Below are 17,682 nucleotides of genomic sequence, written 5' to 3' on the forward strand. Positions count from 1 at the left end.
GGGAAGGGGCTGCAGACGTGTGGCCGTAATGACAGCGCAACATCAAAGCTAATTAGTTTTCCTAATGAGGCCATTTATTTTGAAAATGAATAATTAATTAGCAGATATGTCCACGTCAGTGTGATTGTCTCCACACGGGCCGATATAAGCAAGCTGGCTGTGTTGCTCCTGCTGTTTTGGGTTAAAATGAACAATTTAAAAGCCACTGATCGTGCTTATTTTCCTTTCTCTGTTTGGCTCTCCGCTGTGCTTATTCTCTGAGATCTTCTACTGCAGAAGATATCCGGCTGCCTGCTTCCTACTGAACATCAGTTGGCTTTGTACAGCCAGCTTATGCTGCAGTTCCAAGGTTTTCGGGGCGTGAATTTTTTTTGTGCCTTATTTGAAAAGTAGCGCTGTCTCAGTCTTGTTGGATGGAGATCGAATGATCTCCTCCCAACTCTTTCCACAGATTTTCAGCTGGATTTGTAGATATGTCCAGGTTAAAGTTAAGACAATACGGGCCTGAACTTTGACCCGTAGTGCAAAGCTGGCACCTCTGTGCCACATCTGTGCACCCAGAGGTTGTAAAATTTAGCTGATTCTTTATTGTAAAATAGATCAAACTCAGGCAAATTAAATAAAGTCAGTCCAGACTTTGATTAGGCCATTCTAATACTGAAATGTGCTTTAGCAATAATCTTGATTGATTGCTTAATTTACACAAGATCAGTGGCTGTAATTAGTTGAAGTGTATTTTATAGCGGGGTATCAGAGTTAAAGGGGCTGAACATTTTGAATTAGTAGTAGAAAACCCTTCTATCATTCTCCTCTCAGTTTTACGCTCTATTTTATCAAAGTGAAACACAGGGAATACTTTTGCATTGCCCTCTACACCCGATTACTCCTAAAACTGCTCTCGAGCTAAAGCCCACAACGGGTTAGCACATTATTAAGTTCTCAGAAACAGCTGCCAACACAGCTGGAGGAAGCAGAAAACAGCCGATTCCCAGACAAATGTGCAGAGAACCATGAGTTCACGTCAAATCCGTCCCCGCTCTCCAGTATTAACTCCTGCGTCAGCCGAGGCCGATCGCCGTTCGAATCGGTGCGTGTTTACAGAGCCCGGGCCGGCCGCCGGGACGGATCGGGTTACCTTGCAGACGCGGGCCACTCTGGCCACGGTGAACTCTGTGTCGCAGTCCAGCTCCAGCGCTCGCTCGCTGAAGAAGAAGTAGATCTTGTCGTCGTCGCCGTCTTTGCTGCCGCTGCTCTCCCTCACCAGGGCCGAGCCCACAAAGTCCGGCTCTGCGGACACACACACAGAGGCACAAAAAGGAGATCAGAGGGTGTATTTTTACTCGGCTGACATATATCACAAGTGAGCAGAGACGGTTTCAGCCTGCAGGCCTGAATCACACCCCGTGCTTGCTAGCTTGACACCTCCATCTCATCCTCTGTCGGCCTTTCTCACCTCCTCCTCTATTTGCTTTCATCATCCCCCTTCGCCTCACCTCTCCTCCAGTCGTTTCTCTGTCTCTTCCTCTGCTCACTATTAGCGATCCATTTTGTGTTTTCCCCCTTCCTCAGTCACTGTCGTCTTCTTTTTTATTTTTTGTCTCTGTGTCTGGGCCTCATTAGGTTGTAGATATTGCTTTTTCAAGACAATCACGCTTTTTTTTTAAAGAAAAAAATCTTAGATGCTTGGGGCTTCAAATTCATTTTTATGCCAAAAAGGTCTTTTATATACTGGCTGCCCAGATAGACTGTTCTTCGTAAGGTACGAGTCAAATTTTCAGCCGTAATGGGATGGTGTAAACTCTCCTCCGAAGCCCAGACCAGTTGAAGGCTTTTAGTTTGGTCAGAAACGGCTTAAATTGAGGTGAGCCTGGTTTCACTGCAGGTCTGGTCTTAAATAAAGAGGAAAAACTTCAATATCTGTATGAATAATAAACAGACACACTGCGCCTCATCTGTATGCGCCTCCTTTCTTGGCGTACCTCCCCGTCTCCCCTCACCTCTCTCTCTCTGACTCTTCATCACCATTCCTAATGTCTTGTTTTTCCATCATCCATTTCTCCTGCTGTGACTTCATCCTCTTCTCTCCCCTTCATTTCTTTCCAAGTGCCTCACTCTGTCCCCCGCCTCCTCGACCCAAATGATAACAATCCTTCGTCGTAGCTGAAGAGCGAGCTTCACACTCTCAGCTTTTGTCACCTCAAACTTCAGGCCAGTCTTTTGAAACGACGCGAAGCTTGATGAAAATGAAACAACCTCATTAGCTTCCACTGTTTTTGTAGCCTGTCTTTACTCCTCAACCTGAGATAATTATATTTTAAGTGGGTTTTTGTTCTAAATCAAAATGCTGAATGCAGTTTAAAAGACTAGCTTGGATTGGTAAGCTACACCAATTCAAAGTGAGTTGGGGTTCCAATTTTACTGCCTTCCCACAGAGAAACCTGCTAAGGCTACACAAAGAGCTATTTAGAGCTGAGCCAATGTTAATGATTTAGCCCTATAGACGCGTTGCATGTTATTGTTTGCATCTGGAGAGTTTGCGCATTTGCACAAAGCAGGACAGTAAAAAGACGATCCTATCCCTTGCCATCCATAGCCGTGCTCTGAGGCAGAACGATTCAGCTGACAAAATGAAACCTGGAGATGCAGGTATCATTAATTCAGTGCAGTGCACCACAGCAAAGGGAAAGTAATGCAGAAAATGGTGAACAACAACTCAAGAGTTCTCATATTCTTCTTTCTTCACACTCTCTGTGTGTTGGCTATGTCACACATAGCGACAGTCTGACAATGCCACTAATGTATCCAGATTCAACAATGAAAAACATGCAAACATTTCCCATACAAAGAGCAGAAGCTTGATGTTTATTTTGCAATTATTGATAAGTGGTTGATTAGATAATTGATGTGTGGGTTTCTTTTTTTTAACCGAGACAAAACGCATTGCAACATGTGTGTGTTTTCTTTGTTTACAAAAAGCAAAACATTGAGGTCTAAAAGCAGTCAAAGCTTATACTTAGAAACGAAAATGCTTGTAGCGTTCACAAAAAGCCCTATTGGGGAAACAGCTACAAAAATACAGCTTGATTTGATTCAACTTGAAAGAATTTCATCCTTCTTTCAAATGGGATTTGGTGGTCATATTTTCAAAAGGCAGAAAAACATTGTTTTTTTAAGAGCTAAAAACAGAGATATAAAGTTATATATGTCAACATTTTTTTTTATTTTTAACAGTCTTCAAGGATCTTGTATTTTAATGCGAAAGGTTGTTAAATATCAAACAGTAAAGGTTGTGCACTGACAAGACGTTTTCAGTGTATCACTAGAGCCAAAGCGCTGTTTGTTTTCAGAAAAAAAGACATCTTTACAGAAAAAATTAAACTTTTCCATCTCTTTCAATGAACTGCAGTAACATAAATGACAGAGATGTGGAAACGGAGTTCATTTGTATTTGTAGCCAAAAAAATAAAAGCACAAAAAAGTCCTGAGTTCTATAACAGTGACCTCTCAGTTATGTATTAATTACTGAGAGGTCCTGAGTTTGCGCCCATCAAAATCTGCTCTCGTTCTTATGCTTTCCATGCTCGACTGAAAGGTGGCTAAATTTAGACGTCTAATAACATGTCGAAATAACGTTCCCTTGTAGAGCAAATACAGACCAATTTTAACCGAGACATCTACGGACACATCAGGTGTGTTTTTATTGAAGAAATAAATCTTGCAGGGTTTTTCTGGCTACTCTTAGCAAGCTAACCTGCCGCTAGCTACAGCTGAAGCAGAATTATGTTTATTAACAAATACGGGCCATTTGTACTACTAACACATATATCAAGAGCTGTCCAGAAATATGTAACACTCATACAATACAGTTAATCACAGCAACATATGGAGGTAAATGGCTAGACTTCAAAATTAGCCATACCACTAGCTTAAAGTAAGTTCCACTTTTTTCCACAGACAGGGAAGAAAAGTGTTTTATTTGACAAAGAATATGTGAGGGGGGAAAATTCATGGATTGAAAGAAACAGAAAGTTGTCATATCTATTCAAAAGATTTATTACAAGTCTTAGAAATATGAGTTCGAAATTTGACTAACTCATGTTTAAGAGCTAAAAACAGATATAAAGTTATTTATGTCAACACTTTTTATTTTTATAAAAAAAAAAAGAAAAAATGCCAGTTTAAGAATGGCTGAAAAACGACATCTATTTTCAGCAGCGGCACTATGAGTTATGTTCATTTTGTTCCTAATGGATGACTCTCAGTGATGTATGGCTGACGGTGGTTATGGACTTGCAGGCCGTGTGGGAGGTGTCCCAGCTAGCTGAGATGACAAAGAGAGAACACACACACAACGTAGTGTGTGCTCTGGAGACATAAGCTGAGTAAGACTCAGGGGTGACCTCTAGGAAACAACTGTACCACTGCTTCCTGCCACTAATGTTGCCTGTTCTGCAATAGTACAGGCTATTTACAACAGCAAGTATATACAATAATAGCTCGGTGAGGCTGGCAGGTGATACCGTGCCATTCAGATAACAAAGTTAGTGTGTCTGCTTATCTCTATAATGTCTTAAATTCACGTATCAAAAAAGTAAGGTCTTGAAATGTCTTAAATTCATTTTAAAAATGCAAGTTGCCCTTAAATACATCAATCACATGTCTTACATTTTATTGTAAGACGTGTATAAGCAACATTCTCAAGCAAATATTTTTTTGAGAAAGTTGCAATATTTTCATTGCGTTCTGTGATTTGAGGGGGTTGAGGCGATAGCTACCGAGCTGCTAATGAGGCCTTGCTAACTAGCTTTTTTTGAATCTATCATGGGAAAGTGTAAATTTGTCACCAGTTGTTTTGTCACTGGCTCACTTCCATTCCCAACCCATAAGTTGTTATGCATTCTGTGCAAAAAACCCCCCAAAAATAAAAACATTTGACACTAATATAATGTAAAATATGAACTTTTCTTTTGTACATTTCAGTTGTGATGCGGCAGGTCTTGATTTTCAAAACGCTGGTCAGTACAAGACTTAGTTGCTATGGGGATTAAACTCAAACTAAAGGACAAACATCACTGCAGACCAAGGAGTTATTCCAAATTATTAAAATTGACCTTCATTAAACAACTGATGAAAGAAGAATATTCTACAGCAAGTGCATTTATTGTATAAAACCCAGTTTTCTTTAATTCCTCCTATAACAGTGATAATGTTGATCCACTCAGAGGTTTAGTGGACAATGGGAAGTTGCCCTGGGTCAATAATTTTTCCCCAATGAGGTAATGCAAACGGGTAATGAGCCATTAGTTAATACCAGAGCTGGTTAACCTTTAATGTAAGGGTAAAAATCTACTTGGAAACTGTAAATTATTGTTAAAGTTGTGATTTAACTGTCCCAGAATGAGGGGAAAGTATTACGAGTGCAACAACAGTGCATTTCGTTTCATCTCTACTTACTTTTATTAAGTTACCACTTCATTCTACTCCACATATTTGCACATTATTTTTTATTTCTCTTCACGCTCACCGTTTAACCAGGCAGGCAAGTATTCACTCTTCATGCTGTAATGCTGCTGGCCCAGGTTTCTCAGAATGACCGGCTCCGTGCCCAGGAAGTTGTTGAGCGTCGCTGAGTACAGCTCCTTATCTGTAAAGGAAAAAAAAGGTGCAAGCTTTGCATTAATTCAGTTTGTTTTTTCAGCAGACAATACAGGCATAGATTGAAAGATGTGTATCAGGTGGGAGGCACAAAAATGCTGCAAGAATGGCCGCCTGTAGGGTCACTAAAGCTGCCCACAATCAAGTGAATGCAGCATAAAAAGCTAAATTGCACTTCTGGGCTCTCAACTCAATTGCATTGGCTGCAGAAGCGATGAGAATTTCTGCCGGAGCATTTTGTACAGATTTAATGCTTCTTTTAATTTGTTCAGGTTCCACAATTTGAACAACAGCAGCTGGCGGTGAGCGTCTTCCTGACAGGGTCGGTCAAAATTGTGTATTTTCTAAGAATAAAATATTGGTCAAACAGATCATCTGTATGCATACAATATTACAAACAAGCCATTTCATTTTTTTTTCTTTTGTATTATTACTATTATTCTCTGCAGGCTGTTTTTGTGGAAGGTTTCGAAACGTTCTTGAGAAAACTGCATGGACTTCTTCAAGGTCTATCGACATTTTACTTTGGATTCTTGTACGCTGCGTTATGTAATGTTGCAGATGTAGCAATAACAATAGGAACAAATTGTGTTTTCGACAGAAAGTGCATTTCAGAATAGTTTGTTTTTCCTCACACTGCCATGCAAAAAACATTAATGCAACTCGCTAATTGTGAAATGTAAAGAAAAGCATAAATGGGTTTTTCTTTACAAATGAAAAGAAGTACATCTCGCGTTTGTAGAACATTAGCGAATAAACAGCCTCATGAAGACCAAGGAAAACAGCAGACAGGTCGGGGATGAAGTTGTGGACAGAGTTTAAAGCACGGTCAATATGCTGAGCCTTGGATACCACATGGACCATCACCATCATCAAAAAGTGTAGCACAATTGTAAAGCTACCAACTCACGCTGGACCAGGACAGAATTAAACAAAGAAGCAGCCAAAGGGGCCTGCAGACACTCCTGAGAATTTGGCGGGAGAATCTGTTGACATGACAGGTTGTAGTTGCCTCCACAAAGCTGGAAAGAATTGACTGACTTCATTTAAACAGGACACGGCATGTTAATGTACGTACAATGTTGTCATGAATATATCAGATTTAGCTAGACGCTCATTTCTAATCAAGTCTCATTTAACAAACAACAAGAGACACAAATCTTTATACGGTTTCATTCATAGAAGCAAGAAGTGCAGTAAAAGCAAACAAGAACTATATCTTGTCGGGAAAACCTATTTTCAGAAACATGGATGAAAGTCCTGTTTGTTTTTTTATATATATATTTAAAAAACTGTCACAAAATAATAACTGAAACACAAAATTTCTCAAAGGTGCCTAAAGGCTCAATTACCATATTGAATTAGAGCTGATGAAGCTAATTACAGAAAACTTGAGACGAGGATGGAGGTTCATTATACAGCAGGACTACAACCCTAAACATGCAGCCCTGATGGAAGGCTTTTTGATTACAGCATGTCCATTTCTTTTAATTGCCTAGTTAAAGTCCAGACCGAAATCTAATTAAGAATCTGTAGCAAGATTTGAAAATTGATGCCCACAGACACTCTCCTGTCTGCCCGAGCACATGCTATTTTGTGCCAAAAATGTGGGGGAGAATGAAAAAAATCATTCCTTAAAAAACTTGCAGCTGCATTTGAGGTGAAAAGTGGAGGGCTGAATACAAATGCATGCTGACGTTTTCAGACTTTTATTTCTAAAGGAAATGTTGAAAACTATTTTGTCGTGTTAGAAAACGTAAAAAAGTTAAAGGGGTACAAACATTTGTGATTCATTCTCTTAGGCGATTTGCTATGCCTTAATGACTCAAAAACAAACAAACTTCAAAACTGAATTACAAATTAAAAGAAAAATAAAGCGATGACTCAAGATGCCTTGGAAGACTGTCAGGAAAATGTGAAGAACTACTGACTGAGAAAAAGCACCAAGACGCTTTGTTTCTTACAAGTGAATAATGACAAATGGGAGGCGTGCAGTACATTGCAGTGTATAATTATGTCAACTTACCCACAATGAGGCCAGTGTGGCCTTTGGCAGGGTCATATGGACATTTGCCCTTCCCATCCTCCAGAGCTGCTGGGTTGAGGGTGAAATCGTCTGCTTTCTGCAAGCAAAAACAAATTCCCACACACACACAAACTATGAGGGGAGCACAGGTGGTTCATGGTCAGTTTGAATTATGACCCACATGACAGAGCTGCAAGCTTCGTCCATCCGGTGCACTAACCCTCTTGCCATGTTGTCTTGTCGCATCAGTGTAACATGCGCACGCGCACTTAGAAACCCACACGGCAGCACTCACATTATTCAGCCGACCCCCGTGTGCTGCGCTTCTCTTCTGTTGCATTTACTTTCGTTTTGTCACAAGGTAGCATGGCCCCCTCCCCCCCGGGGCTCAGACGTGTCAGGTTGACACCTGTCAGCCACTGCTTGCCATGTCTCCATCCAGAAAAACACACACACGAATACTTACGATGTAATTGCATTTGGGCTGGAAGGCGTAGGTGCCGCAGGTGTAGAGGTGCGTGTGGTTGTAGCTCTGCAGGAAGCGAATGTAGTTGAAGCACTCAGTCTGCAAAGGGAAGAGCGGCAGAAGGGAATAATTGGAGTGGGTTTTTCTTTCAAAAGTAAAGCTGCAATAGGAGTAACTTTGTCATTTGTTAAAGCAAGGATGTTTTCACCACCGGTTCCTCCAACTCAAATTTCAAACTTTTAAGACCTTTTGAAGCCTATTACGAATAAACTGAAGGCCTATGTCACAACAGAGATGTACAAAAGAAATACAGAGAACCGAAACGCGGCTGCGGTTTTGTGCTTCTCACATAACAAAAATGGCAATAGATAGCTAGTGGCTTAGAGAGCCATATGCTAGCTGCTAACGAACCATAAGTGAGGTGCTAAAGACTTGTTTGTTTGCTTTCTAGCTCGTTTGCTTAGTAGCTAACTGTCTAGCTAGCAGCTAACTAACAGCCAGTTAGTTAGTCGGTAACAAGCTGGTAATTCTTGCTTGTGAGCTAGCAAAAAAAATCAGCCTTCTAGTTAACTAGCTAGAAGATTAGCTAACCTTCTAACTAGCCATACGGGCTCGCAAGCTAACTAGGATTCTAGTTAACTAGCTTGCTGGTAAGCTAAATATCTTGCTAGCTAGCAAGCATTACCAGTTTGCTGCCGGTAGATTTAGCCACCTTTACAAAGTAAAGTCTCGCCATGACAAAACTGTGACTAACATATTTCAGAACAACTTTTTCTTTCATAAATTTAAGGAATATTAAGACTTTTTAAAGATGGATGGACTACCTGCCACCATGGTGCAGCTGAGCAAAGTCTTTGAGGAGAGTCTGCGAAGAAAGCTCTACAGTCACTAGAAATACATTTACCAACAAGCTCCCTTTCATTCTTCTGCAAAGAATAAAAGAAGGAAGTAGTACGAGCGTTCAGCCACCCTTTGACTGCATCACTTAATATACAATGCTGTGACAAATTATCTGAATAATCTAAACTGATGAAAAAAGTCACCGACAGTTCCAGGGAATAATTAACAGAGTAATTTATGCAGCGCTTTATGGGGATTGCCCTTTAATGTCTGCACGGCGAGGAATGAAGAATGAAGCTCTTTGGATGGAAAAGGAAAACAGATGCTCAGAAACTATGCATACCAGCGGAATGAATAATTCACCACATCTTGTTGATATTGTCTCTGCAACAGCAGGCCAGACAATCCAGCTTCATACAGAAAAACTTAGCAAATCTGTGAGCCAAAACAGTAATTGGAATAACAGCCAGATTGTTTTTGTTTTTGTTTTTCTTTTAAACAAAGTTTACATTTTCCTTGCAGATTTATTCATGTTACTTCAATTTCATTTTGGAACAACAGAGCACATTTTCCAAATGTGATGAAATCTTGTATCGTTTTCCCTCCACTTCACAAGTGTCGGCTGAATGTTGCTGATCGACATTGAAACGAGACAAAATGTGGAAAAGTTCGAAGGGTGTGAATACTTTTAAGCTCCACTTAATTTTATCTAACGTGGACTTTTTACCATGGAGCTATTTTCAAAGCACTGCTGCTTCTCCTGCTCTCCGATGAACTGTTTCCCCTTTCAACCCAAAACCACATCAAAAGCTGCTGTTGTGCATCCAGTATATGACTTGCTATAAAATATTAAGGAAGGATGTTTTGCTCATGGACGGCATGCTGCCTCAGTAAATGGAGGCTCCCGGTGAGGCTTAAGTGCAGACCCTGGAAAACTCACTGTCTGTCTGCTAATGTGTTCAGCTGATGATGAGAATCTGAATCCAAGAGAAAGGATTTAGAAAGATGTCCTAAGAAGACTTGGAACTAGACTTTATATTGTTAAATAAAGAATTAGTTCTGAAAATAAATTCTTAAAGCATTTTGAATCTTAAATCTAGCAGGAAACCGTCGTAGCTCCTTCATTTAGTTAGGTCTGGAACCTGATGCTAATGGCTAGCCTGCGTCGGGTCAACACCAAAATAGACTAAACAACCTCATTTTAAATCAACAACAATGTCAGAAATGTCAGTGTTTTATTGAAACGCTGTTTTATGAATCTTAAAGCCGTTGCCACGTTTGCATGGAGCGGCTATTTACAGAAAATCCTGATATTTTACGCATGAAATAGAGCCGGAAGATGGTGCAACCCTAATGATCTTCCAGCGTTAAACAAACACTGGGTAGGGAAACTGTAAACCATTTCTACTTGAGGTTACTATTTAAATGAAAAGTAGGGTAGAGCAGAAAATAAAATAAAAACCACTTATATTTCTACTTCTTTTTGAACTGTTTTACCTTTAAATCACAAATTTACTCTAACCAGAAATACTTTACATGTTTTAGTTGTTTCACTCAGGTAGACTGTTTGCGATGAACCGTCTTACAACTCAATTTCCTGTGTAAATACATTGCACCCAACATAAACATACCAACAGGGTTAAGGGTTCATTAAACAGACATAAATCACCATGGCATTTTTGAGAATAGACGAGAGCTATGTTAACCTTTTATAACCTCCGAAAAACCCCTCAATTAAAAAATTAGAAACTATTCCTTTAACTTACCCCGATTTAATTCAGTGGAAGTTGTGCAGACTGTACCCGACCAATCGGTGTGCGTGTTCTGACTGCAGGCGTGTCCTGTTGTGTTTGGACTGCTGTATCACCAAACCCCATCCTCAATCGCTATCTATCCTTTCTGCAATCGCAGAGCTGCAATCTGCTTTTTTTTTTTTTTTTTGCAGCTCAAGACAAAAGACACGCTGAATCCGAGCGCTTTAAAAAGCTGCTGAGCCTGACCCTGTCCGAATGATAGACTTCTCTGTGGGCTAATGGAATGACTGGAAAGTTTCCAATCTGGAGACTCCTCGCAGTCTTAACAAAATGTAATTAAGTGAACTGAGAAATGTTGCACTTACAGTATAAGCTATTATTTTTCAAAACGAGTGCCGTGCTGTCGAACCGGCGGACGGAGCCGTCTGAGGGGGTTTGTGGGGCTGTGTGAGTTAGCATCCACTTTACCTGGTTGTTCTTCCCCTTGGAGACGCATTCCCTCTTCTTATCCTGCGGAGCCGGCCAGTCGATCTGGGCCGGTGGGAAAGACAGAGACAAATGTGACTAGCCATTAGCAGCAGTTGTCGACTTTCCACCTGCAGGTGGGACATCTATATGCCAGCAACATACAATGCCTGAAAAATAAAATCCTTCCCTCGTCTCTTATGAGATGCACTTTGAAACACGTTACAGTAAAAAGAGAGATCTTATTGCTCGGCCAATTCTCCACACGATTGCCCACCAGTTGCAGTAACTATAGCAACTAACCCGGACTCGTGTTAAGACAAATATGCTTCAGATGTTTCACTTTGTGAAAAATTTAAAGTGTTTGACACATTTTTTTGATGAAATAACTATGTTTATAGACCGTCAGAAAAAAAAGGGAAAATAGCTCACACAGCGAAATACTGAGTTCTTTACAAAAAAATGTTCACACATATATGTCTGATCTTATTTTGATTTATCTCTGGAGAAGAAAGCGAGTTAATTGCATTTAACAACAAAAAGAGGCATGTTTTACTTGTCAAGAAAACATTTTAAGGAAACAGTTGGGAGACACTATTAATGCTAATACAGTTTTGCAGATTTTATTTCGGGATGCAGCTGCCACTTGCTTCTTGCAGCCATCTACTGCTCTCTGACACTTCTCATTCTTAGCTACTGAATGTTTAAGGGGTTTTTTGTTTCACATCACTCCACAGCATGTTAATTAGATCAAGATCTGAGCTTTGACTCAACTCCAGAAACACGGTTGATTTCATGAGTCCATGCTGGTGAGCTGGTCAGGTCCAGTTGATGCAAAGCATCCCCAAACCCTGAGACTTCCAGAAGGTAATCAGACTGGTCTTTTTCTATATTTCTATGTTTCTAAGCTGGTGTTTGGCCCTTGATTTTTGGAGACTCCTCTCAGCATTTTGTGGCTGATCTTTTGAGTCCTCTTTAATCCCTCCAACATATTTCTGAACACCTAAGACACTTCCTTGGATCTCACTGGTGTGTTCCCGTCCACTTCAACACTCAGAACCTCACCAGACTAAATCTCCTTGAATATGTTGAGTAGCCACATTGTTTTTAAGTTTTACTGATTTGGTACGATTGTGTTAATTTCCACCAGAAAACGGCTGTTTTCTGTAACATTACTTTTACAGTGCTTAAAATTAAGAATAAAAATCCTATTCCAGATTTATCCTTCACTTCTTTTTGTTTGTTTTATTAATATGGCTGTATTTGCCTCGCCTTGCTAATCCACAATGCACTGAGGTCAGTTAAAATAATCCAGAGACTGAGCTGCAGGTGGAGGAGAGTTAAAAGACAGAGAAATGTCACTGAAGCAACTCAGACTCATTCCATGGTTGTGTTGTTTCTGTCTCTGGCTCCATTAAACCCACTGCCGGGAACGAGTTGGACCCTGCGAGAGCTTTACTGGAGGGATATATCTGATGATTAAACACCACAGCTCCCTGAAGGGATCAAAGACAGTGTGGAGAGAATATCGCAGCGCACGGGGCCACGGGAACATGTGGAGCCCTTGAAAACGCATTCTCCTCAACAACACCTGGCTGAACTCTGCTCCGTGGACAAAGGTCAGAGGAATCCACTGTGTTTCCTTAGACATTTCACACTCCATTAGTTTGAAGTACAATGGCTGTGAAGGTGAGAGAGCGAAAGCCTCCACTGGATGCAAACCAACTCCAATCAAACGGTGGACTTTTTACAAAAAGCAAATGATCTGGTAGATAAACTGCGCCTTAAAATGTATAGGATGGTCATTACGTGCTATGGCAACTCTGGCTCTTAATGGTCCCGAAGTAAAATAAAACATAAAGCGGGCTGTTTGGCATAATGACTGGTGGTGTAATCTACAATGTAAATTCTCATTTTTATTACTCCATTTTAAACACGTGTTGGTAAGGTGAGGCCTTGCGAACGAATCCATGCCCATTAAATGTTTCATGTTTTGTTATGTTTTGCAGCTGCAAAGCTTCAAAGGGCTTATTGAGATTTTATGCGATGGTCTCTTTGAGACGTACGCATTCAGCTCAACAGATTTTCAATTGGATTTAGATTTGAACTTCGACTGCCATGCAGTAAAATATGAAAATGCTTTCGGTCAAACAATTTCATTGTAGCCCACGCAGTATGTATAGAGATGTTCTGCTGGAAATTGAACTTTGACCCCAAGTATTTCCCAGTGTTATTGTTCCTGAACTGTCCTGCATGTCCTTTTAACTCCCCGCAGCTTTTACTCCATGATGCGGCCACCGCTATCCGGAGCTTCCTGCATGTCCTGAGTTCTGATGGCTTTTCTTTGAATAATCACTTTTTAATCACCAACCTTTAATATAGCCGATGAAGTGGACAAATAATACAACAGATTCTTTTAGCAGAAAGCGAACCATACTACCTTATAATGTAATAAATGTTGCAATTTTGGTCACCAATCGAACGAAGTCTACTGGACTACCAGGTGTGTAAACAGCCGACGTTGCAAACAGGGAGGATCTATTTTCTCATTTAGACAAACCAATAGTCTGAATGTTTGCGTCATCTGAGTAAATTAAGCGGACAAAAACACATTTTTCTGCCTAATTCATAATTACGCATTCATTTGTTCAAAAGAAAAAAAAAAATACAAAAGAGCTGAAAAAAAAATGTGTGGGAGTAAACTTGGAAAAAAGTGTAGTCAGAGTTCAAAGGCCAATTTTGCAAGAAACAGGGTTTACCTTGTCCTCCCACACTCCTTAAATCTAATTTAATTTCCAGAGAATTTCTCTGAAAGCCGACAAAGTTCCAATTATCGGGAGCGAAATCTAAATGAATAATTAGCCGCGAAATATTACGTCCAAGACCTGAGCTTTTAACTAATTTGATTAGGATTTTAATGAAGGACCAGCTCCAAGCATTTATTTTTACCTCTAATTTTGTTTCCATGGGTTTTTTTTCTCTTGCTTTTTTAAATTTACTTCATTAAAAATAAAATCTCACCCTGTTATCCACGCACATTCACAGCCAAAGCTAAATATAACAGCATGCAGTAGCAGACATCAGTCAGACATCAGAAAGAGCTGATACCTCATACTGATGCACGGCGTTAAGGGGCAGCAGCGTTAATGTACTTCCATCAACTCACTGTGTTTAGTTACACCTCAGCGTATCTGTCATTAAAGTTGGTAAAGTAAGAATGAAATGCGGCGCAAACATTTATTTTGGTAATGACCTCAGAGCTATTACACGGCCACTTGGTCTCAGCGTCTCTGCAAATCTCCACCTACGTCAGCACAAATAGTGCGGGCGGCATTTAGGCCATTAGCATTTGAATAAAAATAGAAATCTGATTTGCAAGTGGCTCAGGCTGCGAGTTGAACTTTCTGGAAAAATAATAATAATGATGAAGAAAAAAACAGAAAAGGCCTGTGAATTGAATCTAATTGAATTAGACGGAAATTTCATTTGCTGTTCAGATTAAAAACAGAGCGGAGATTCTAGTGCGTGGGCACTTTCTTGGAAGCCCGGTGCGTTTAGGCGCAAATTTATTATGAAAATGAAAGCGATGGAGGATTAGAACAAGGTCGCCACAAACACGATAAGCAAATGAGAGAAGAAGGCGTACGCGCGATGCGAACACGGTCGCGAAAGAATAACAATAAAAAAACAAAACAAAAGGAAAGAAAACGCTCGTTTACAAAAATCCTGAGGAAAAACCTCCCCGGAGAACATCCAGGGAGGGAAGATGGCGATGAAAGTAATGAAGACGGAGAGCAAGCAAGGCAGCAGAGACATAAAAGAGAAGCAATTAGTGAAAATAAAGGAGGAGCACAAAGTGAGAGACTGATGGAGGGGGAACGTGGTGACAGAATGGGTGGACCGTTTCCCCGGTCATTTTCCCATCTTCGCTCCTTCTCTCTCTCTGGCGCGCTGCGGGCCCACAACAGGTGGCCTTATTACCGTAAGACTCACAACCCCGACTCGAACGAGCCGGCGGCTTTGTTGTGTGCCGCGGCGTGCGCGCGGGAGGTTTTTTGTGTTATGTGTGCATCTAATAACTGCTCATTACAGCAGCAAATCAGATAGAAATCCCCCAAACTGCTGCCGGGCTCGCTCGCTACACCCTCTCTGCATCGCCGCGGCGGCATTGATTGCAACACGACCCAATTATTGAGGGAGCAAAAGCAAAAACCCGACCAGGTCCCGGAGGGGGGTTCTGCGTGCTGGAGTGTGAGCAGAGGGTCAAGTCGAAGGGGGGTCGATGAAGTGAAACAGGTTTTTTTTTTTTCCCCTCCCCTGAGTGCCAAGCAGAAAAACAAAAACACACAATAAAATAAGGAGGAAGTGAAGAGAATGAGCGTACCCTAAACTGAGAGTCATGAGCCGAGTCTGGGGACGGGTTCCTGCAGGTGGATGTGAGGCCATGCTTACTACCTTGTTGCCACACTGCAGAGGTTTTTTGGCTTTTTTTTGTGCTGACAGGAGAAAAAATACTGGGGGCGATGGATTTACTCAGTATTCTTCGGAGTGTTACGCCTCACAGAGAGCAGGAAAACGTGTAAGGTGAGTCAGGGGAAATGTTGGTCAGGGTTTTGATTAATTATGGAGCTCATTCTTCAACAGGTATTTTCAATTTTTCAGTGAGAAGAACTGAGTTAATGCTAAGAAAGAGGTAAAGAGGTTACTTTGGAGATTGGACTGCTCTGAGTCATAAAGCTTTATAGTTCTACTTTAATTGTTAGATGATAGCAAAATTAAAAGAGCGAAAGATTTTTTACTCAGCACTGGAGGGAGAAAAACTACATGGATTAAAACTGTATGTCTACCTAAAATTTGTAACTTTTATTTAAAAAAAAGTTTTTATATATTTAGAAGTGTCACCATGTTCTGACATGGTGACAGTCACAACAGTTACGAGATTATCTGTCTCAAAACAGATAATCTGTGATCGATTCGATCCTCATGTAATTGTTGCTAACTGCTCTAATGGAGGAGAAACAACCTACCTCTGCTGTTATCGGTGGCCATGCTAACTGGCCTTAGCTTTCACAACAGGCTATGCTAGCTGAAGTAGCATGAGTTTGTGATTGGCAGCGGTAAAACCCGCCTCTTTGCTCTGACTGGTTGTTCCTTCTTAGGAGGGTGATTTTTTTTGACAGACTGTCTCATACCACAACACTGAAAGCGTCAAGACAGTTTCCCTGTTGCTTTTTCTCCTCCTTTAAAGACATGGCAGCTGAAAAGATAAGAATGTGGAGGCCCCGGCCTTTGGCTAACAGCAGAGGAATCCGTGTTATTACATAGCTCACCCTGTCAGCAGCTACTTTCTGAAGTTATTTGTTCAATTTTAGCTTTTTCAGGAATTGCAGTGTTAACAAAATAAATTAGACCCACAGACGATTCAACAACTAGTGGCAATCAATCAACATTGTGGGTGTTCTTCAGTGTCCTCAAACGAAACGGAGAAAAAGCGAAAGAAAATAAAAGGACTTTAAATGAAGGTTGCTCTGCGCATTAATAGGGAACAAACAAAAGTGTGAAACAGAAGAGGATGTTTCATGCCTCCGCACTTTCCTTATCTAAGAACCTTTTAAATGTTGTGCTATAATTCTATTAAAATTGATGTACTAATTAAATCTAGAATGAACGTTTATCTCCGCAGCAAGTGAATCGTGCTTTTGTTCCTGAACTGTCCGTCATGAGTCCCAGTGACAAGAAATGTGGCCTTATCATTTAATTTGTTGCCTTGCTACAAAGACATTTCTATAATTGTTGTGTTTGCGGATCGCCAGGCTGTAATTATTTTGGACAGAAATACTTTCCTGTATGGGTTTCGATTGCGTTCATATCGGTCTTTTGAGGCGCGTTGTTTGTGCCTACGTGTGTGTGTGTGTGTTACCTGCGGTCGGAGCTGTCTGCTGATGTCGTTGGGGTCCAGGGCAAACAGAGCTTCCCGGGCGCCGACGTACAGAACCCTCTCGTGGTCGGACAGAGTCAGCATGCTGTAGTTGAACACTCCCTGAACGCTGAACCTCGCCATGCTGTCTTGCCCATCTGGATGAAGACACAAACACACGTTGTCGGTTCAAACCTCGGATGATGGATTCCCTCTAAATCCAGCTAACCCAACGGGAGATAACAGGAGAGGAACATTTGCAGTCGCCCTCTGGTCAAATTCTTCTATTTAGCCTTTCACTAAATAGCTCGGAAAAACTAATGATGTACAATTTTTTAAATCCTCTTCCAAACGGTCCCTGGATGCGCCAGGTCCTGCATGTTGGCTTGCTGATCTCCTGAAAAACTCCAGGCAGATCAGTTGTGCAACCTTTTTCTAACCTTTGAGACTATAAGCACTAAAAAGAACCCAATCGGTCTATTTAATTTACTCAACAGAAGTTGAACAGTTTGAATTACATCAAAAATGGATACAGTTTGTTGGAAACTAGAAGGAGTCA

The 17,682-nt window shown here is 40.8% G+C and overlaps 1 protein-coding gene across 1 annotated transcript in view; it reads right to left on the bottom strand.

Annotated features, from left to right (window-relative positions):
- Positions 1–17,682, bottom strand: part of sema4c (sema domain, immunoglobulin domain (Ig), transmembrane domain (TM) and short cytoplasmic domain, (semaphorin) 4C) — a 114,021-nt gene that overhangs the window by 18,262 nt on the left and 78,077 nt on the right. The window contains exons 4-9 of the mRNA XM_055050633.1: positions 17,127–17,281; positions 11,210–11,272; positions 8,148–8,246; positions 7,682–7,778; positions 5,525–5,644; positions 1,136–1,287 (exon numbers count right to left, since the gene is read on the bottom strand). Coding sequence (XP_054906608.1) covers positions 1,136–1,287; positions 5,525–5,644; positions 7,682–7,778; positions 8,148–8,246; positions 11,210–11,272; positions 17,127–17,281 — 686 coding nt within the window. The remainder of the gene's footprint in view (positions 1–1,135; positions 1,288–5,524; positions 5,645–7,681; positions 7,779–8,147; positions 8,247–11,209; positions 11,273–17,126; positions 17,282–17,682) is intronic.

Source organism: Poeciliopsis prolifica, unplaced genomic scaffold, assembly GCF_027474105.1.
Source record: "Poeciliopsis prolifica strain line A6 unplaced genomic scaffold, Auburn_PproV2 SCAFFOLD031, whole genome shotgun sequence".
Lineage (NCBI taxonomy): Eukaryota > Metazoa > Chordata > Actinopteri > Cyprinodontiformes > Poeciliidae > Poeciliopsis > Poeciliopsis prolifica.